The sequence below is a fragment of the Pithys albifrons genome, chromosome 12 (assembly GCF_047495875.1).
Source record: "Pithys albifrons albifrons isolate INPA30051 chromosome 12, PitAlb_v1, whole genome shotgun sequence".
Lineage (NCBI taxonomy): Eukaryota > Metazoa > Chordata > Aves > Passeriformes > Thamnophilidae > Pithys > Pithys albifrons.
The window spans coordinates 12,886,452-12,907,845 of record NC_092469.1 but is presented as its reverse complement, the minus strand read 5'-3'; the positions used below and the strand labels follow the sequence as shown (position 1 = coordinate 12,907,845).

Here is a 21,394-nt window from a genome sequence, read left to right as displayed (position 1 = left end):
GTGTATCTGTTTTGTATGTGTGACCTATTAAGTGAAATAGAAAATCAATGTACTGCCTGTCCTAATTTATGTCAGCCAGCCACAGGGATAACTGCTTACCAAAGCTACTCCTGTTTCCTCTGAGCAGCAGCTTTAGCAAAGTGAAAGAAAGACCAAAAAGAAGCCATGAGGGAGCAGGAGCCTACCCTACTTTGCTTTCCTGGTCACCATGATGCATCTTGTGAGTAGGAATTTTTCCTTTTTCTTTTCCTAATGGTGTGCTCATATTTAGAGACCCACAAGGCATCTGAAATACTCCTCATTTTTTCAGAACCATTTTCCTGCCAAACAAACCCTGCAGCACCTGCTGAGAAAAGTGAATTTCACTTTTCAGAACTGTATTTTTAAGGTGCTTAACTCCAGTCTGTCATTTCTTACAGACTTTGCTGGAACCTGTAGGTTACTGTTCATTAAACGTGTTTTAATTTTGATACACTGTGCCTAGTCCATAGAGAGTATGGTGGCACAAAGCTGTTTGTTTTGTGTTGGGAACATAAGCAGTACAATGGTAAAGGGAACAATAATATGACCAAGCCTTTAAAATAGTAAAGGCTTGGCCCTTCATTTTCCTTAAAAAGGCACAGGCACAGTTGTGCAAGCCTGAAAAAGGTTTGCATTGTCAGGTTCTGTTCTCCTGACTGTCCTGTAGCTCCTGTGTCTGGCCTGACACAGAAAGCACAACCTGCTGCTCTTGTTTTGCAGTAGGAATAGATTCTGAAAGTGCATTTAACTGCACAGGTGATTCTGGATCCAACAAAGAGTGGTGTTCCAAAGGGAACACAGAACTAATAGACAGCAATATATTAGAATTTATATTTTTGGAAAAAATTAAACTAGAACAAATCCACAACAAAATTTGAAGTGTTTTATTGGGTAGTATTAACCTTCTCAAAGATAACTGTGTATGTATGTGCCTGAATTGTACTTCCTAAGAAAAAAATAAAACAGATTTGCTGCAATGCCAGAGGGAAGTAATCCACATTGATGGGAATTTATATTTTGTTATCAGTATTATCTGTCTTGAAGTTCTGTGGGCACTGCAGTAGGTACAAGGCATGGTGACTGAGAGGCACCCTTGTTAAACCCTCTTGGTATTGTGAGGCTTTGGACTGTTGAGGTTCTCATAGGTGGGTGTGGTGAAAGGGAAGGACACAGGCCAAGTGTAGTAGCAGCACATCTGCAGAGCTGTGCTCAGGCCTGAGCTGGGGCAATTCATGGAGTTGTACTATTTGCATATGAGAAAAAACATCATAAATTTCAGTATACCTGGAGCAGAAATTGTACTGCTGCTATCAAAAAAAAAAAAAAGGCTGGAAAGATGGAATGCTGAGCACCTGTGGTTTCCTTAGAAGAACAAGATCTGATGGATGTGCTCAAGGAACCTTGTGCCTATTTTAGTTCACTGTGAGCATTGTCAACATTGCTAATGCTTGCTGGTCAGGCTTGTGCAATTAGGCACTGAAACTGCTTTCAGGATTTGGTTAAAACGTGCTGGAAGCTCTTGTATTGAGGCAAACCCTTAACCACATGTGTGTATGATTAGGATTATTTATTGAATGTATCAGTCTTCCTTGACTTCTGTGAATTCTTCAGATTGAACTTAACTTGATCTGTAAATTGTGTGGAAAACAGCTACTTACAGGGGAATACTCGTCATTTCTTATATGCAAAAACAGAATAACAGATTACTTCTATATCTGTCCCCTTCCACAGGGCTGTTTACTGCAAACACACACTTGGGGAAGGGAAGCCACTTTATCAATAAAACACATCTACCCAGTGGCAGCATCCAGCCTCCCATTTGTTCCCAGGCCTGACAGGAGCATTGCAATGATGTGCTGAGTTGGAAGAGCTTCTGGCTATGGGCATCTTAATAAGCAGGGCAAGAATCCTATTTTCTCTTGGAAGGAACTTATTCTGTGCTGCCATCACAGACAGATTTTTTCCTAAATAGCAGCTTTGATCTAGACCTGCAGGCATAGATGCATGTTCTAATGGAAACAGGATCCCCTGGCACCACTGAACTAATAGTACTGCAGTTCATATATTGCAATAGAGCTTGGCAGCTTCTTTGATGTGGCACAAGAGATGCTTGCACTGAAGACATGGCTTTTGGTCAGGTATTAAAAACAATAGTAAATTACCAAGTGTTGCCATTCACATTGAGCTTCCCAGTTTCAGTTTTGCTGAAAAAGGTAGCTGTTCTATAGCTGTGGATTGCAATAAAATTTTACTAATATGTGGTGGTTAGCACAGCACAGATCCACAAGAGGGTGCTGAGAATCCACTTCTAAATTTGTAGCACATTATAAATGAGGAAAATGCACCGACTTGCAATGCAGCTGTCTCATCTTATGTGCAAATAAGTGTTTTGATGTTATGAGATACACTGTACATACATGCATGGAAGTGGAAAACTAGTACAAAAAGTGACAACTACTAAAACTAATCCAGATTTGCACCTACTGTTCAGGCAGGCAACAAAACTGTGTCTTGTGCTGAATACACAGAATGAATAGTACTCTGAGGACAGTGAACTGTCGTGGTCCTAACGAAGGACAAGTCTTGCATTTTAAAGGATGTTTTTTAAGTCATGGCAGCTGCAAGATTTGCTCCTTTATTTGCAGAACTGGTACCCTTTGTGTGAAGGCAGTTCAAGGACTCAGATCCTGGAGCTTGCTTTTCTCCTTCATTAGGCCCTTTGAAACTGCTCTGTGTGGGCTTCCTGCATTTAACAAGATAGAGGATGCAGTTCAGGACTAATTCATTTAGTCACTCATCTTTTGTATTCTGTTTGTAGTTACAGCTGGTTGTTAGGAGGGAAAGAGACTATTACAGCTTCCTAGTGTTGGATTTTCCAGTGGTGATTGTGAGCTGAATACAATGGATGCATGTGTTGTCATTCTACCTTATTGACTCTGATGGCATTGCTAAATGCTAATTTGGTTTTGTACTTAATTGTTGCAATTCTTCACATTTCCAAGCATTTAATGCAGATCAGTGATTAAGATGCTTCTCCGAGAGGTATTTGTTGTCATGTCCATTTTTCAAATGATAAAAAACCTGAGGGTGCTTTTGGTATTGTTCAAGTGTTTCATCTGCCCCAGGCTCCCTATAAGATTAGGGCCTCAGAGCTAAAAATGACTTGCTCAAGGCCATGCAGAATAGACTAATCCCCTGACTCCCTAGCTCTGCTTTAATCATTTGTTTTCTTAGCAGAGTGTGATTTCAAATGCAGCCTTACGAGGTTTGACCGAGATACAGCAGATAAAGGCTCAGAGGCAGAGAATCTTTGGATACCTCAGTAATTAAAACCATGCATTTTTTGTCATGCATGTACAGTGTCTTTATGTATTATATATATAGATTGTATTTTTAATACAGATATATATATTTACAAAGCTATAGAGCTTTGATTTTGTTTTCAAAGGCTGTCGTGAAGATGACCCACTTTTTCCCCCCCCCCAGCAGGATTCTGTCTAGGATTTGAGAGCCCTGAAGATGCCTCTTATGTGGACAGGGGCACTAATGAAAGAGAATGAGAGCTGATTATCTTCCTGTATGCAAAGGGAAAGCCAAGCAATTGCAGGTCTGATGGGCTCTTCACAGTGGTGTGGGCACAGTCCCAGGATATCTCAGCCTTAGGTTACACAAGACTGGCCACATAACCTCTGGTGCTTCCTCAGGGTTTTGCTGAAGTGCAGCTGCATAAGATACTGCAGCAGCCTGTTTGTTAAAGGGTTTCTCTGTCACTCCTGTCATTTTCCACAGCCTCTGCCTTGCCTTGCACATCACTCTCTTCTCTAGGTATAGTGTTGTACTCATGCTCTGGGAGAAAGAGGGGGTGCTGCAGGTTAATCCTGCTTCTCCAGGGTGATGGTGGATCCTGCTGCATCTGTCTCGCATAAAGCAACTGCTTGCTTTATGTTAGGGTATCTAAGAAACCAATTACTCACCCCCCTGACAATCAGCAAATAAATCAAGCTGCAGCAATGAATGGAGTGGGAGGGAGGGAGGGACAACCAACCTTCACTGCGGCACTTGAAAACATCACATTTCTTCTCAGCTGCAGTGTTTCTAGGAATGGCTGAAGTGACTGTGCAGCAGGTCTACATGTATAATCTCATGCTGATGAGACAGGATGACATACCCTTGTGTTGGCTGGAAAGGGCTGGGGGTGCATCCAGGATTTGTAATAAATCAGCTGCTCTGTGGCTTCTTGGAACAGGCAACCCTTCTCCAGGGATGCCCACGAGTCTCTCAACCCTGGTGCCCCTTCCCTCTTCCCTCCGGGGTTCTGGAGGGGCTGAGCCTCAGGGCAGGACAGAGATGTTCTCCTCAGCCCTGGCCTGCCCTCTCTGTGCATCCCCGTGCACTGGGCTGTGTGCCAGCACTGCTGCCAGCCCTCAGTGGGGCAGAGGGGCTGGAGGAGAGGCCAGCTGTGTTTTATAAGCAACAGTAAGACCTGAGAAACAAAAGTTCCTGTGTTGTGTGTGTATGTCTGTGTGACTTCCAGACTGAGGGAATCAAGCACGCACACTGGGAATGAACTGGGGTGGAAGGAATACTCAGACCATGTAATTTTGCTGGCTATTTTGCTGTGTGTGTATCCTGTCCCTGTACTGGGACATTGTACCAAGGACCAAGGCAGTGAGTGGCTTTAGTATTGAATGCTCATGTTTCTGCTGTTTTAAAACAGCAGTAGTGTTTGAGGTCTCTTACCTCCTGAGCTGATGCTGTTTAAGAGTTCTCCATAATGCTTCTCCTTGCCTGTATTCTTTGAGTGGAACCTTAATCCTGTGACCTTTCAGTGGGAAGGTTATGGAGAAGAAACAGTGTTTTGAACATGCTCAGCCTCTTTCTTTAGAGGTGCAAAGCAAAAGGCTATATTTGTTTGTTTGTTTTAGCATCACTCAGCTCTTGCTGAGATCTCTGCTTTTAGGTCTAGTTGCTTTTAGTTTAGATCTAGTTGCTTTTAGGTCTAATTTGATGTAAACTTTTTTTCTAGATGTGTCTTTACAAATAACAAAGTAAGTCTAAAGAGCTGTTTTTCAAGTCATGCTGACCTACAAAAAGGCAAACCATATGTCATGAGTTTCTGTGGGTTCTTCCCTTCTTCCCCCCTTTAACGATACCTTTCTATTTTATGTCTGGCATTTGTATCTTAGCATTCTATGCCCTTGAGTAAAAAGGGAGAGGCCAATGAGGGACAAAAGAAAAATACTAGTTGTTGAGCTCAGTTTTGAGTTAAATTTAATGTTAATTCTGTTGCAAGACTTAAAACTCAGGAGAAGGGCTCTTTATGTTAAAGTCTAGTCATCTCTGGTTTGTTTTAAAACATTTTCCTCCTCACCCCCATTTTAACAGCAAACACTCACAGCAGCTTAATCACACCTCATGACACAGCCTCAGCTGCCTACTTGTACAGCTGTCTCTTACTGTGTCTCCAGTGGTGTGTTCTCTTTTGAATGGTTAAAACAGTCTTTGGACTCCAAATCGAGTAGTTTCATTCTGTTAATGGAATTTAGGTGATGGTCCCTGGAGTGACCCTCTTGACATTGCTTCTTACTGAGCCTTGCCTTTCTTAAAACCCATGCCCTACACCCCATCCGTCTTGCAGCCTCTTCTGCAGCCCCCGTGCCCCCCACCCCCGTCCCTCCTGCAGCCCCCGTGCCCCGCCCCCCCCGTCCCTCCTGCAGCCCCCGTGCCCCTCTGGCCGGGCTGTTTGTCCCCGGAGCAGAGCAGAGCTGTCAGGGACCAAGGGAAAGCCAGCCAGGAAGTCTGGCAGCACTGGGGACTCGAACCCCTCTTCAGCAAAAGGCCTTTCTGCTTAGAAACACGTTTCATCTGAACTTTATGCTTCTGGAATTGACACACAAAACGAAAGCTTCCTCTGAATGCACTGCTGAGGCAGGGGGAAGGCGTGGTAAGTTGTGGCAAAGTTCTCTGGTTCTGAGTGCCATTAGAGAGCTCAAGTTCCAGGTCTCGGCATTGCATGCCAAAGGGTGGAGATCTTGGTGGGGACAGCATGTTAATGCCTTATGGTCCTATTGAAAACTGCTGGTGTATTGCATTATGATGGCTTAATACGTGTTTGTATTTTTATGTGAGACTTAGGAAAGTTGCATCTCTTCTCCTTTGTGCATTAAATACATTTCTTTTTAGATTTCAGGGGTTTAGAGTCTCACCATGCCCTGGCCCTTTTTGCATAATACTGACTAGTGCTCAAAAAAACCAGCAGGTGTCTCAGTGTTGCACAGTACAATAAATTAACTCTGAAGTCAATTTTATGTTACAATGTTACATTTTCACTTATTCCTGGTTATCTTGGCACATACCTTTGCAATATACATCAGGAGAGTCTTCAAGAGAGGGATGAAGGAAGAGAAATGTCTAGGAAAGGCCATCTTCATATTCCAATATGAATCAGATTTTATGTCTGTTGTAGCAGGGGGCTCTGCTTACAGGTTTCATGGGGTATGTACTGACAAAACATTTAACTTTGGTGTGTTTTCTTTTGTGCTTGTCACAGACTGGAAGGTCTTCAAGGCCAGTCTCTCACTGTACTTGTGTGCAGTGCCTGTGCTGCCTGACTGGGGGGTTATTTCATGTTTATAGATGACATGAATGAAACAGCATTTCCCTTCCAAAAGGGGCATTTCTTCCCAACCCAGGTTACTGTCTGGGTTGAACTCCCAGCGGTCTGTTGTAGGTGTGCTGATGTACAGGAGTGGTTGGCAGCATGTTCCTTGTCCCAGAGTGGCAGTCAGCAGGTATCAGCAGCAGTTCTGTGGTCAGGATGTGATGTGGCCCTTTTTAGGTGCTGTTTATCCTGTTCTCTTTCTTTGAAGGCTCCTCGATGGCAGAACATGTCCCCATTTAGAACGGTGCCATTTCTGTTCTGTCACTGTGCCAGTCAGCCAGGCCCTGTGCCTGCCTGAATAAATAAAGGTATTTTCTCACAAATCATCTGTTCAGATCGATGCAGTGCCTTACACTTGCACTGCCAGCTTCCTGCTGCTTTCTTGGATGCTGCTGCCCATATCCCTTTGCTTGCAGAGAGGATATTCCACTTGTGTCTCTGCCTCTAGCTGTGAACTAGATACACTGCTCCATTGTTTACCTCCCCTAGAAGCTGAGGGCCATGACTCTTTCTGAGACACTCTGTATTTGCATTCCCTGGGTTGGCTGGGCAACAGCTAATCAAATAATTATATTTAAAGTAAGATTTAACAAAAAAGCATCTCTAAAGGCAAGGTGTAGTCATGCTTCTCACCAGCAAAGCTGGTCAGCAATGTCTGTTCTGTGGAATGTTTCCCAAATAATTGAGGGCCAATCTTTCCTAAAGTTCTTAACATTCTTTTTTGGTTTTTTTTTTTTTAAATATTTTTAGATGTTCAGCTACCTTATAGTATGTCTGCAGATCAAGCATCTCCTCCATCCATTCCTTGTCTTTCCATTTGCCCTGCCCCCTATGATTTAAACAGTCTTCTTACACAGAGCCTTGACAAGCAGCTATTCATACTTGAAGAGTTTCTTCTAGTAAGCTGCAGTTCTGTCCATGTTTAAAACTTGAATAAAAATAGCAGTGTTTTTTTTTAAAGAAGAAGATCCCAAACAGATAATTATGCTTGTACTTATAAATGAGCATTACCCAGAAGCAGAAGAAATGCTGTACTTTTCCCCTGTCCTCAAACCAAACACAAGTGGGACCTTCTGGGTTGTTCTGTGTCATTCCTTCCTGTAGCTGGGCTCATGCACAGACACTCTCTTTAAAAATACATTAAACTCTGTTTTTAAAGCACTGGGGTTTCGGAGAGGAATTTTTGTCTGTTTGGTTTACATTCCATTGTGGTCATTTGGAAGCTGGTTTTGAACTTGTCTGGTCCTGTGGTCAGAAACCTTCCTCTAATTGTCAGCCCAGGAATCCAGGCCTGGACAAAGACCTCTTGTACTGGTGTGGAGCCATTGCCCAGCACTTGACCAGACTCAGCCTTTCTTTCTGCCAGTGTATAATAAAAGCTACATTTACAGCTTCTAATTTGCTCTAACAGTAGAATGCAGAGCTGCAGGATGGCTGGCTGAGGTTTCTGCAGGGAGGTGGAAGGACACTCGAGGTCAGCTGTGGGCAAAAGGCATCTCATCAGGGTAAGCACTATTAGTTTAAAACTGACACAGAGTTTCAGGAACACCAATCTAATAATTAGTGAAGTAACTGCAGTCCTTCTTATGTGCTTATTGTGGCATACAAGACACGTTTTGTTGAGTTTGCTGTATATAAATATCTCTACAAATGTGGAAAAGGGAAATCAGATGTAACCAAGGAGTAACAGAAAATAGAGTTTAAAATACCTGTTTTATAACAGTCTTACTTTGGGGCTGAGATGATGGACCAGGCTGCATACTGAGAATGTTTGTCTTATGTGATGCACTTTTCATTAGAAGTATATTTAGCAAAGTGCTTGGCACCATGTGAGGCGTGGGATTTTTGTGCAGTTGGTGTCCTGCAGACCTTGCAGCTGCCTTTTGTTCCCTGTTATCCTGAAGGTCCCTACTAAGCAATATAAAACATTTGATGTTGGCTTTGCTGAAGTTGGAGACAATGTTGCAGTTGACTTCAGAAAGTATTTTAACTGTAGAGAAGGATCCAACTGGATTTTGCTGGGTATTCAAAATTTTGGATTGGTCTTTGAAAGGCATTTAAGAACCTGTTTCAAAGAAGGTGACCTGGATCTGAAAAGGTAGTGATGTTCCCAAAGTGTAGGGCTGGGTGTGCAAACTGACAATCCCCTGCTCATTTACAAGTTCATGAACCTCTTTAATGAGAACAAAGGTCCCTATTTACCTAATTTCCACCTAGTGTGGAAAGATGTCATCTTGCCCTCATCATGCTGGTTTCTCTCTGCTCACTGAGGTGGGATCCATTCAGCATTCACTGCCACCAGGTCATTTCAGCTTCCGAACTCCCACATCACTTCTTTTGAATACCAAAAGTGTTCAGAGGCTCCCGAGCAGCATGTGATGCTGTGGCAGCATTGGAAACCCCTTCAGTTGTTTGACTGAATCCATAGAATCCTGGAGTGGCTTTGATTGGAATTTAAGGATCATCTAGTTCCAACCCCTCTGCCATGGGCAGGGATGTCATTCACTAAATCAAGTTGCTCAGGGCCTCATCCACCATAGCCTGGAACACTTCCAGGAATTGGATATTCCCTGAATTCAAATCTTAAAATTACAGAAGTATTGTGGAATAAAGCAATTCTTACCATAGATGCCTCCTGCACTCTGTGCCAGTCGTTCTGCTCAGCATGTGTGGGGCACAGGTTCCATCTGCAGGGTGTGTTCCTGTTTTACAGACATGGTACTGCCCTTTCTGAGGCAGCCCTGGTTCTCTGCGCTCACTGCAGTGCCTTGGCGAGCATCCTCTGGTTTGTATCATTAAAGCAGAAGGATTTATATCAGTTAGTGGCTAATACAGTGTTTAATGTGTGTATCTGTGAGGCAAATTCCATTTTAGCCGGGGTGGAAAGCGGTCAGAGATATCAATACTCAGTGTACTAATGTCAGTGCAGCATTCAGGATCACATTAAGGTCTCCACTGAGCTCATCAGGCTGACGCATCTTGTTGCTGGGATTTGGAAGAGTCAAAACATTTGCAAATGGGAATGAGACTTTTAGGGCTTTTGGTTGCTTTGGACACAGCCTGCCATGACCTGAGGAGCTTTAGCAGAGCTTTGCAAGAAACCTGTTGTGACAGATGTGTAACAGTGAAAACTGCTATGGAGCTTTAGGCTTTTGTTGGAGTGTTTATACAGGATATTCTGACACACCTGGCTCCCAACCGTACTGTGGCACTTGTAGCAGTTTGGAGTTGTTCTGCTGGGCTTGGCTTTGGAGACATCAAAGCTTTACTTACAGAAGGGAGAGGGTTTGGCAGTGGTGGACACTGTGCAAGCTGGGGGAGTATGAGATGCTCATGTGTGAGCGAGAGGAGGTGAAGCTTTAGCTTATGGACATGTCCAGAGGAGCAGAGTAAGCAGGTACTGTTACCTAGGAATTACACCATTTACAGACAGGAAAGTCAGTTGGAAACTGGTATGTTAATAGGAACATGTGGAAAGTGCTCCTTTATTTTGTGGTTATATTCAATTATCTCATCCTTTAACACACACAGGAAAGCTGTAGCATTTTTCTGCTACAGTCAGTCTCCTGTTTTGATTAGTTGACTGTTCAGATGTGATTCTTGGTACCACGATGCTGTTACCAGTGTGGGCACTGCAGCACATCTGGGGTGAGCACAACCCCAGCAGCTCACGTGATCCTGGCAAGCCCCACTCAGTGATTTCACAAATGGCTGCTTGGAGCCTTCCCTAACTGTCAGAGAAGTGTGGAACAAAGTGGGCTTACAGGATTAGCCGTGGTAGATGGGAACTCTGGAGCAGTCTTCTGAAAGGCCATGAAAAGGTAGATGAGTCATTTGAATTTGCTGCAACAAGAATTGCCACATCAAAGTAGTAGATAATCAGAGAAAAGGGCTGCAGGAGTAATGGTTTCAGCAGAATTCTGAGTAGGAATTTCATGGGGACAGGGAGGTTTGTGTCTTAATAGATGCTTTGCCAAAATAATCTGTACAACAGCCAAAGAGGCAGATGGCACTGCCATTGCAGTGCTGACCCATGGGCAGCTGTGGGCATGAGTTCATCGTAAACTACATGGCAACTCCTGGGGCAGAGGGAACAGGAAGGAGCTGCAGTTTTCTGTACTTGTTCTTATTACTCTGCAATAATGAACTGTACAAAGAAATCATTGTGTTTTACTTTGTAATTCTTTAGCACTTCATAGAAGGGAACCCACTCATGAGCTGCTCATGTAACATGAACTGCAGCACTGGAAAAAAGGTCAGGTTTTGCAAGAGAGGCAGTCTAGGAATCTGCCCCTGGAAAATCAAGTCTGTCAAAGTGTAATGCTATGACAGCATCAGAATGCAGACAAAATCACCTGTACAGCAATGGAGAAAGCTGCAGAAATCCAGCTCTAACGACCTGTCTCACAGGATGGAGCAGTTCCTTCCTGAGCCAATGATAAGAAACTTGTGCACTCTGCTCCTCCTTCATCACTTGCATTCCACTGATTTCCTCCTTTCTGCTTGTGGAAAAAAGAAATTCTTCAAGGAGGGGTTCCCTGCTGGGTTTTGTAGAGAACTTTGAGGACTGTTCAGAGAGACTTAACCAGTCACATGGATTCTTTTCCCTTGACATTGTTTGGTTAAATCCCTGAATTTCTTAAGGACACATGTACGGGGATTGGGAGGGGTGTTATTTATTTTTGACTGGACAGCATAAAGATAAAACCTGCTCTCTATTAGTTCGGGGCCAGGTAACTATTGGCATGTCCAGCTGTGCAGCTGCAAAATTCCCTGTTCCTGCAGCCTGGTGTTCAGCACTGCCAGGCTGCAGGTTGGAGGGCAGATCCTTGTCCTTAAGGTGTGGACTTGGTGTGGGATGCAGGGTTGGGTCTGCAGCCTGCAGGAGGCACTGGGAATGCTTTCCATGGAGCTGCACACCTTGAAAACTGCAGGGGTGTCAGGGCAGGGGATGTTCAGGCAGAGGAGTGGGAGTTAAAAGGACTCATTTCTTTCACCCTTTCTTTTCTGCAGATTCACTGGAACAGGTGAACACACTGAGACTGTACTTGACCCACCCACTTATCACCCTGTGAATTTGGAGTGACTTCTGTTAGTGACGTCAGACTCCACATCACAAAACCAGAGAAAGTGACTGCACAGAATCATTTGAGCCTTCAAATTTTATTATCTTGTTTGCATCAACCAGTTATTCCTTTCAGCACCAATAAAAGACAAAAACCCCTCCATATTGTTTAAAATACCTTGTTTTTATCAGGTCTGAGATTGCGGTTTTCTTGCAGATAAAGAAACCAATGAAAATATTTAAATTTTTCTTTTTTTTAATACATTTATAACAAAATGTCAGAAGGTGTGTGCTTACCATATAAAAACATTAGGTTCCAGTAGGATACAATACTGAAAAATCATTAAAATAAAAAAGGTTATTCTTATTATAGGATTTCTAAACCTCAGCAATAATACAAGTCTTTAAAAGCATCAAGATTATATTTAAAACAAGATGGCATGGAAAAGTGAGACCTTCAGTAACAATAACAATTTGACCCTCATAATGGATGATATTGGGCGTTTTTCAAAGTGCTTGAGTTGTATTTCTGTTCTCATCCTGGAGTGCCAGGAGGAGGCAAAAATGCTTCATTTCTGAGCTGATGATATGTGCTGACACTGATGTGCTGCTCTGTGATCCAGGGTAGCTCAGAGACCAAACTGGGGATGTTGGATCGGCTTTGTCTGGAGCACCAAACAAAGGCCTTTAAAAAAAACTATTGGTATTGTATGTTCCCTAAATCTCACTGTCCTACCCAACAAGTAGGACTGAGGTCTAGCCAGACTAACTGAGAGTGCTCTGGGATAAAACTTTGTTGTAATACTGGCACAAGGCAGGTCAGCTCGTTCTGCAACCAGCAGGACACAGCTCTGTGGGCTGCAGGCTTCTCCTGGAGCTGGGCTGCAGGAATTTGGTCGTTTCCTTTCCACAGCTTCTGCTGAGCATCCAGGCTGGGATGGAATAAACCAGGTGGGCATCCCTGGAATTAGTTAAATTCTTTTTCCCCACAGCACAAAGCTGGGTGTTCCCACCCTGGTGCTCAGTGCCTGAGCTGAATGTGCCTGAGAGGCCACATTCTGTACGGGGTGTTTCTGAAGTGATCTAAAGTTACCAACTTTATCAGGACCTGACACCCTCGAAACTTCTGGAAATACTTACTTTTCAACTGTCCTTGTTTGTGTCTTTTGTTCACTTGATCTAGAAGTGCTGCTCTAAAATGCAAATTGAACATGAGAACCAGAAGATGTTATATACCTTTTATAAAAAGATGACACCTGATCTGCAGTGTCCCTGGTGAGTGGCAGTTATTAAACCAAGAACAGCATCATTACACACTTCTAGAAGATGCCTGATATCCCAGCACAAAGTGGGGTAAGCATAGTAAGGTAAGCTGAACTCCATTTCTTATAAGTAACATTCTACTAATAAATTGGGTCATGCTATCCATAAGCAAAGTGGGATTGATACACGAACAAACTATCCAGGGTTTGATCTCCTGGGCATGTCCTCGCCCCCACCCCACCTTCCCCCTTTTGCTTTTCTTCTAGATGCAAATATTCTATTATACAGTGTCTGTCTAAGGCTTGTGATGATTGATATCATGCCAGCACAGGCATTGTCTGAGTGACTCTCTGGATCCTCTGTGGAACTGTGGTGCTTGTAGTGGTGCAGGCAAAACTCATTGTTCTCTGGGAGGTCAGTCTTGGAAGGGAAAGCCTGTTCATTCCAGCTCACCTGTACAGACACTCCCTGACCCCTGCAAACATGGAAAGGCACAGGAGCAACATGAAAAAACAAGGAGCATCTGTACAGTGGTGCCACAATCCCTCCATCACTCCCACCATCACTCTCTTACAAAGTTAGATCCCTAAGACAGCAAATTAGAAAGAGAACTACCCAGACTGGTTAAATGCATGTGTATTGTGTAAGAGAACATTGTACAACTGGGCAGTTCTTGAGCACTGAGAAAGTAGGAAACATCAAAATCTAAAACAGTTTACTTCAGATTTGAGAAAAACAGTTCTCAACGTGTCTCAAAAAGTTGACAAAAGTGTCTCATTTTTATTCAGCACAAACCCTCAGAACGAATTTTAAAGTAATTTAGACCAAGTTAGTTTTACTGTAAAGAAGGTAATATTGTTTGGCAGTAGTTTTATGTTTATATCCCACACAGTGTCAAATTCAGCTCCTGCAACTGATACTTGGTGACATTGATATCAAACTGTAATTTACATTGTTAGGAAAACTATTAAAAATACCATACCTTGTAGTTAGTCTTACTACCAAGAAATGGCTGCTGGACAGCACACACATTGCTACTGATACTGTTTGGGTTTCTTAAAAAAGGTTAATAAAATACAGGTAAGGTAGAAAATAGGATTAAAAAGCATTAGTTTGGGTACAAGTTTTTCTGAATTGGGTGGAGCAGTAAGAAACCAGAAAAACACATTGCACATATGTGCACCCTCTGTATAAAGACAAACATACAAAGTGGGAAACTGGTGGTGCACTGGGGTAGTACACTAAAGTCTCTGATGCTGTAAACTTGAATTCCTAATTTTATCAAAGAGGGGAACTGAGTCTGGTTCCATGTTTGAGTCCCCATGGGTTACACTTGCAGACCACCCCTGGTTTGGCACAGTACACTTTTAAGAGGCAGTCTCTGCTGAAGGGAGCCCGGGACTGGAAAATGAGGCATAAAATATGTTAAGTCCAGGTGCAGTGGAGTGTGAGCAGTGGCCTTACTACCTACTTGGAATTAGCCAATACTGTTAGAGCTGTTCTCTCATGACTATTAAGAGTTTCTCTATTTGCAAGGTCAGGCTGATCTAAGTGAAAGTTCTGTTGTTTACCACAGCTAACTAAGCCAGTACCAGAGACTGTGCAGACTGAGATTTCTAATTTAAATCTATTCAGGTTTAGCTCAAGCTGATTCCTAGCAGGTGTACACTAAACCAAAACAAGAACGTCTTCAGGAGTTTGTGGCCAGCATAACTAAAACAGGTTACTTAGTGGAGTAAGTCTAACATTGGATTAGCTCATTTAACACAGGGAATATATAATGTAAGAGGAAATTACACTTAACTTGAACAGGAAATAGGCAGAAGAAACTAAGTAATGTTTAAAACACAAGGGGTTTCATTGTTCTCCCAACAACACAAACCCCCTGAAATTAAATCCTTAAAAAAATGCCAAGTCTCATTATGGACCTGATTCTCAGTTATTCATTATTTCTGTTAAGGTTACAGAGGCTGGGTAGGTCAGCTCATGGGGAGATGGCACAGGGTAACCCCACATTTGAAGAGCTGTAGTGGAAAGAACACATAAATCAGATGGCAAGACCCCTATTCAAGTCTGTAAGTGCATAACAAAATGAGAATTGTGTCTCACAGACATAGAAAAAGCCTCTCCTCCTGGGAAGCAGTTACCTAAGGCCAAGAGTCACAGCTCTTTTCTCTACTCTCTCGCTGGCCATGTTAAACTTCCCCTTTAAGTGTACTGATTCCTTTAGAAAAGGGCTAGGTTATTCTGCCTTATCAATCATACACCATTCTACACTTTTTTCCCCCCAAATGTCACTTACAATTATGTTTACTCTATATCAAGCATGCATTTTACAATTCATTTCCCACTTACCCTTTCTAGCTAAGGCAGAATGTTGGCTCTGGTGTTACCAATGGTACTACAGGAATCTATTCACTCTACTGTAACATACATATCCCATATCATAATTCAGAACTGTCCCACACATGGGAAAAAAACAAAAGACATTACAGGGAAACTATATTTCTTCTTAAGGGAATAAGTTGCATTTAGAAAGCTCAAGGCCTGATTCTGGAGTCATCATTCAGACCAAGCACTTCGTAATTTCAGTGGGAACACAGTTGGAATAAGGGTAGAACTGTGTTCTTAAAGTCTTAATTCCAAATCTTTTAAGCATCCTTAAATCAGACAGGAAGATATTGGTCTGCAAATTGAAGAGAGCTGTTGTTTGTTTTTAGGTCTATGTGTAACGACAGAAGGGTTTGCCAGTCCCAGAATGCCTTGCTTTGGCTGGTGTCTGATGTTGGCACTCCCTTCCATGCCGCTGTCCCCGCGTGCCGGGGGTGCCAGGCCATGCAGAGCGGCGCATGCGGCTGCTGCAAGCACAGCTACTACAACTGCAAAGGCTAAAGAAAAGAGAGAAAGCTGCAGCTTCTTAGTTATACAAAGAAATGATGCAAAAAACCATTGAGCGGCACTAACTCACAGACTAATTACAAACTAAATTGTGCTATATATCAGTATAAAAACATGTTTTAGTAAGAATGGCACTGGTTCAGAAAGAATTAGGACTTCCATCTTGGTTCCATTCGGTCCACAGTGAAAGCATTGTAGTACAGGCCTGCCCTGTTGCCTGAGCAACTTGTGACAGTGGCTTTTGGCCACAACCCCTTCATTTCTTCCCTTTTTAAATCCACATTGTTGGTACGTTCTGGGAATAGCCCAGGTCAGGTCTGGTCATCTTTCCTAACGTGGCACCAGGATAGTTCACTCTTATCCTCTGATATTTTTAAAATATCATTAATGTTTCCCTCTTCTAATTCTCAAAGCTGGTCAGTTTTAAGGATCATCTTCTCCTGTAGACACCATGAGACGCATTGCTACTGGTAGGTGGTCTGTCAAGCCTGCTAACTGGGTAATAAAGCTGAACTCTTCCACTTCCTGCAGAAGGAAAAGAAAAGAAAAGGATTTGGAAAACCTCTCTGTTACACCACACACCAGGACTCAGCCTCTCTGAACTACCTTAGTTTATTAGCAGAGGTGTGGGACCAGCCTGGCTTGGCTGGGCTCAAGGTGAACTGTCTGCCATGAGGTGACCCACTGACAGCACACCCAGCTAGACTAGTCTGCATTACATCTGTGGTACCTTTTCTTTCCATTTACAGTAACATCTGTGTTGTTCCAGACAGATTTATCCAAGGGAGGCCCTCACCTGCAAGGAGGGGCTGCCTCTAATATCCTGGGTGGGGCATGCAACTAAAAAGGAAACCCTCCCTATTAGATCGAGGTGTTTAACTTGGGTGGGAATGTAAGGTGATCACGAATCCTGCTCCTTCTGTCTCTGAATTCCAGCCTTTCTCCTGGCATCATTTAATGTTTGTAAGATGGATTTACCACAGAGATGTGCCATGGGCATTTGTGCTTCTGGAAGAGGAAGCTTTAAAAGAATTTCCCTGCTAAACTGCAGTGTCTGTAGAGCACATGCAGACAGAGCAGAGACTGAGGTATCCTGCACTAGGCTGTGCTGAACTGCTCTATTGCCTGCTCTCGTAAAGCAGCTGCAGTGGTAAATAGGTGTGAAGGAGCTTCTCATTTTCATCATGGAATTCTGTCCAAGGCAAAGTCCTACACCAGAAAGCCAGACTGCCCCCTGCAAGTTCTTATTCTGGGTAGCTCTCATCAGCTTCTACCTGCGTATCACAGAGTTGTAACTCAGGTAGGTTTTCATAAGCACAAAAGACACTTGAAAAATGTCAGACTGCAGGATGAGAAAAGCATCAGGAAAAACAGTCTGGCAAAAGTTTAAGGAGTGGAAGTGAGGCTGGTTGGTTGGTTGTTTTTGAAGAGCAGCACATCTACCACTCTTGCTGCTGAAAGCTTTGAATTCAGCTTAACTTTGTTACGTAGTAGGTTTACAAACTCAGTACTTGCATGCAAAAGTGGAAAATAGCAAAGCAGCAGTTCCTCCTTGGAGTATGAATTTGAATCCAAGTAGAACAGGCTGCAGTGCCATTCAGGCAAGTTTGCTGAGTTACACCTTCTTTTGACAAGTCCAAAACTCACCACTTTCCATTCTAGGTAGAGACCTTCTTCTGTATAGAGCATATAGTCAATCCTCCTCCCGTTTCCCTTCAGTGATGCCTTCCTCCCCTTTTGGCTGGAACTGTGGTTCTTGCTGGTGGGATAGACTAAGTATCCTTTCCTTCCTTCTTCACTCTCCAGCACCCTGTTTCGTTAAAAAAACAAAAACAAGTGCTTTAAATGTTTGCTCACTCTGTCCATTCATACATTATCCAGGATTCTCTCCAAATTTCCAATAAGGGTAATCCCAGTCCAAAAGGACTGTTAAACTTGCAGAGCCCATCTTCCAAATGTTTTCCGGTATAAGGCTGTACCAACTGCTGACAGTGCTCTTAGAATCTCTTGGCAGGCTTGGCATCACTGGGGCTGTACTGGTGGAGCTCCCTTGTAGCCAGGAGGACACTGAGAGGGGACCTTGCCTGCCTGCCATCAGTAGCACAAGGCAACCCACAGCCCCTCCGCTGGTTTCCACTGCTGCTGAAACTGGCAGAGGAAGAAACTGTTTCCTGGATTACTTTAGTACAAACCTGAGTCCTTTGATACAACCTCTCCATTGTGATCTCAGAAAAACTCCTTCTGAAATGATGACAACCAGCTTTTACAGACAGAGATGAGGAATGTTTTTCAGGAGCATGTTTGGGGGCATGGGTAGTTGGTTTTGAACAAGGTTCAGCATCAGGTTACCGTGTCTGTCTTGGACTCCAAGAGTTCACTAGAAATGACAGCCTAATTTGTTTGATTTGTGTGTGACACATCACACCCTCCACAGAGATGGACTCCCTCAGCAGGTGTGTGAGCACTGCCCCATCCTGCAAGGACCTCACCTGGCCCCGACACCATGTACAGAAGAAACTCTAAAACTGAGAACTGGTTTTCAAGGTACCAGTCATCAGGCAAATAAGATGCAGCTCTCCCACTAAAATTTTTACTTTGGGTGCTTAAACCTTAACAGTAGGTTTTATACAGAAGACTGTTAAGGCCCTGAGCAACTCGATCCAGCTTTGAATGCAGCTTTGGATAAGAGAACCCTGACACTATTTTATGGTAATCCTGTGTTCCTGTGCTGTGCTTTTCTGTTGTGTTGGATTTCAAAGGAAAACTGGTTTACCTTCTTGTGTTCTACTTAAAAGCTCTGCCAAAGGGGCACTGAGGGGACAAACAAAACTGCGTGTGTAACACACAGTACCTGCAGGTGATACCAACAACCACAGTCAGAGCTGCAGGGCACAGCTGTGCATGCAGAGGGACAGGGCAGGCTGTGGTTTTGCTATCTGGCTTAAAACACAAACCACCTCCTTAAAAATCACTTTCCTTTACTTACCTGCCAAAACCTGAGCTCAGGGTTCTGTGGTTTCCCTTGTAAGAGTTGATTACGCCATTAAGCAACATCATCAACTGTCGCAGGAGAAACACTGAGCCATGAACTTGGGTCCTAGCAGGTACAAAGCCTTTAATTTCACCTTGGAAAAAAATAAGGTATTTTTGATCTCCCAGCTTTTGAGACTTGACTTGGATGGGTTTTATTGGGTTGGGTTTGGGAATTTTTCAATGCATGCACGTGAGAGTACAGGATGAAGGAAGAACAAGGGACAAACACCAGACTCTCGTGATATGTTTTAATGTGTGAGATTCAAATGGTCTCGTCAAATTTTGGTTTTTTTGCAAGCACCTGAATGGTGGCAGAAGAGCACTGGCTACAAGGGATTAGGTCTCAGTATTATAATCTGTAAGTTTGGGTCAATTGATACATACATGAGGAACTTCATGTGTCTTCAGAAGGTAACAATGACAAGATTCTGATCATACAGTATTTAATCAGAATTTTCTTAACCTCCTTTGGACTTAGTGAGGTATTGAAGGTTCTTAGAGTTTATTGTAATCAGTTTCTGAAAATAAGCTTTCTTTTATGTCTTACTTGGTTTCAATAATAACTCATATTAAATTAGCTTACTCTCTGCACCCCATTTGCAAGCTGATTCTACAAAGAGCTATTTCAAATTATTTCACTTCCTTAGATTGCTTTTCTAGGTTCAAGGAAGCAAGTTCTTTGATGGGACTGACCTCTTTCAAAAATTGTATTTATATTTGGCAAAGATAATTAAGTAACAAAGTAGAAGAAACTGCTGATTAGCACTGCAGTACTACTGCAAAAAATCTTATTTGCATTAATTTAAAAGATGAATTTGTTTTAGCTTCAATTATGTCTTTTTTAAAGTCTGTGAATGCTGGGTATTCACTTAACCTGCACAACTGCTCACAGAAGGGAAATGTTAATTTCAAATATATGAAGGAAGCAAATTGTAAATGTGCAGCATCTGCTGCTGACTAAAACTTGTACTGCTCTGAGCACAGTGGTTTGCTGTTTGTCTCTACAGGAAATAGACACAAGAAATGGACATCTGGCTCTGCTGTGCTAACAGTTAAACACTGACAAGTTGAGTGAGCATAATTAATTATGACTGAGTTGCACAACTAAACTTGAATTTTGTCAGAACAATCGTTTTGATTCACGGGAATCAAAGAAAGGGAGAATAAGGAGAAAAAATGAAATTGGTGCTTTAACCTGAAAGGGTTTCAGTCCCAAATAACTCCAGAGTGTGAGTTTGTAGGTGCTGTTGTGCAGCTCTGGGCATGTGTGGTGCTGAGCTCTGGTGCCCAGGGCACTGAGCAAAGGAGCACCAGGAGCAGCAAATGCAAGGGAGCTACAAAGCAAAACTCCCTCATCATAAAGCTCAAGGAACCATCTCTCGTTCTGGTCAGATCTACCTGAGCTAAGGAAGACCTTTCTCACTGGTACTGCAGCCTCTGGCCGAGAACTCTGAGTCCCTGGCCAGCAGTGGAGACTGGAAAAAATTGCATTTAAATCTTGTTTCTTACCTGTGCTGTAATGTGCTCTCACAGGCCTGACTGTTCAGGGGTCAAGATGAAAATGGGCTTATTCCAGTGCTTTGCTTGACAATCATCTTTGTGAGATGGGATTATTTGTGTGCATTTCATGAAGCCTTTCTGAGCAGAAGCTTGTGTGGTTTCCAGCACTGTGGCAGGGCCCAGATTGTTACATCTATCTAATTAATTGTTCTATAATTATAAACGACTTGCTCATTATTTGTACCAAGTATGTTGTTCTAGTCTGATGCTTTACGTATGCTGCACTTAACATGAAAGAGATATTTATGAACAAGTTGTTCTGCTGCTTTTATGGCCTAATTATTTTAGTAATGTGAACTACTTAATTTTTATTTATAAACTAGAGAAGGGTGCTGATGAAGAAATAATTCTCTGGATAGCTTACATTGCCAATTCAAATGTCTGTAAAGCTTGATCAAGGTTTATCATTGAAAAATTTGAGAATAGATCAATTTCTAGCAGTATCCTGGTTTGCTCTGTGTATGAACAATATTTGTTAACTAGACAGTGCCCCACAGCTACTGTGCTATTTAACATTTAAATGTCTTTAAAGCCCAGATTCTATTAATTGCTTTAAATTTCCCTGAATTTCTTGGCAATTATCCTGTTTACCTGTCCCTTGCAGAGACAGGAGGATGGGCTCTCTCCCCCTCCTGGAAAGGATGGCTGCTCTAATATATGAGCACATCTCCATAATGTGCCCATGCAGATCCCTCTTTCCCTGCAGAGCTTCATAAAAAGCCAGTGGAAATTTCGGTCTCATAGAGGGTTTTTTCATCTCTGCAGAAGAATTATAACACATTGCAGAAAACTGAAAGCCACCCTTAGCAGGGAAAAGTGTTACATATATTCTGTTCCCATCACTCAAGAATATTTTCCAGTTATCACATCCTGAGGTGCTGTACGTACACAGA

The 21,394-nt window shown here is 42.8% G+C and overlaps 1 protein-coding gene across 3 annotated transcripts in view; it reads right to left on the bottom strand.

The window, feature by feature from the left end:
- Nucleotides 1-11,826: 11,826 nt before the first annotated feature.
- SMPD3 (sphingomyelin phosphodiesterase 3) overlaps nucleotides 11,827-21,394 on the bottom strand; it is a 107,965-nt gene continuing 98,397 nt past the window's right edge. For all 3 annotated transcript variants that reach the window (XM_071567135.1, XM_071567136.1, XM_071567137.1), the window contains exons 7-8: nucleotides 17,556-17,718; nucleotides 11,827-16,433 (exon numbers count right to left, since the gene is read on the bottom strand). In XM_071567135.1, the coding sequence (XP_071423236.1) occupies nucleotides 16,332-16,433; nucleotides 17,556-17,718 (265 nt within the window). In that variant the 3' untranslated portion in view covers nucleotides 11,827-16,331. The remainder of the gene's footprint in view (nucleotides 16,434-17,555; nucleotides 17,719-21,394) is intronic.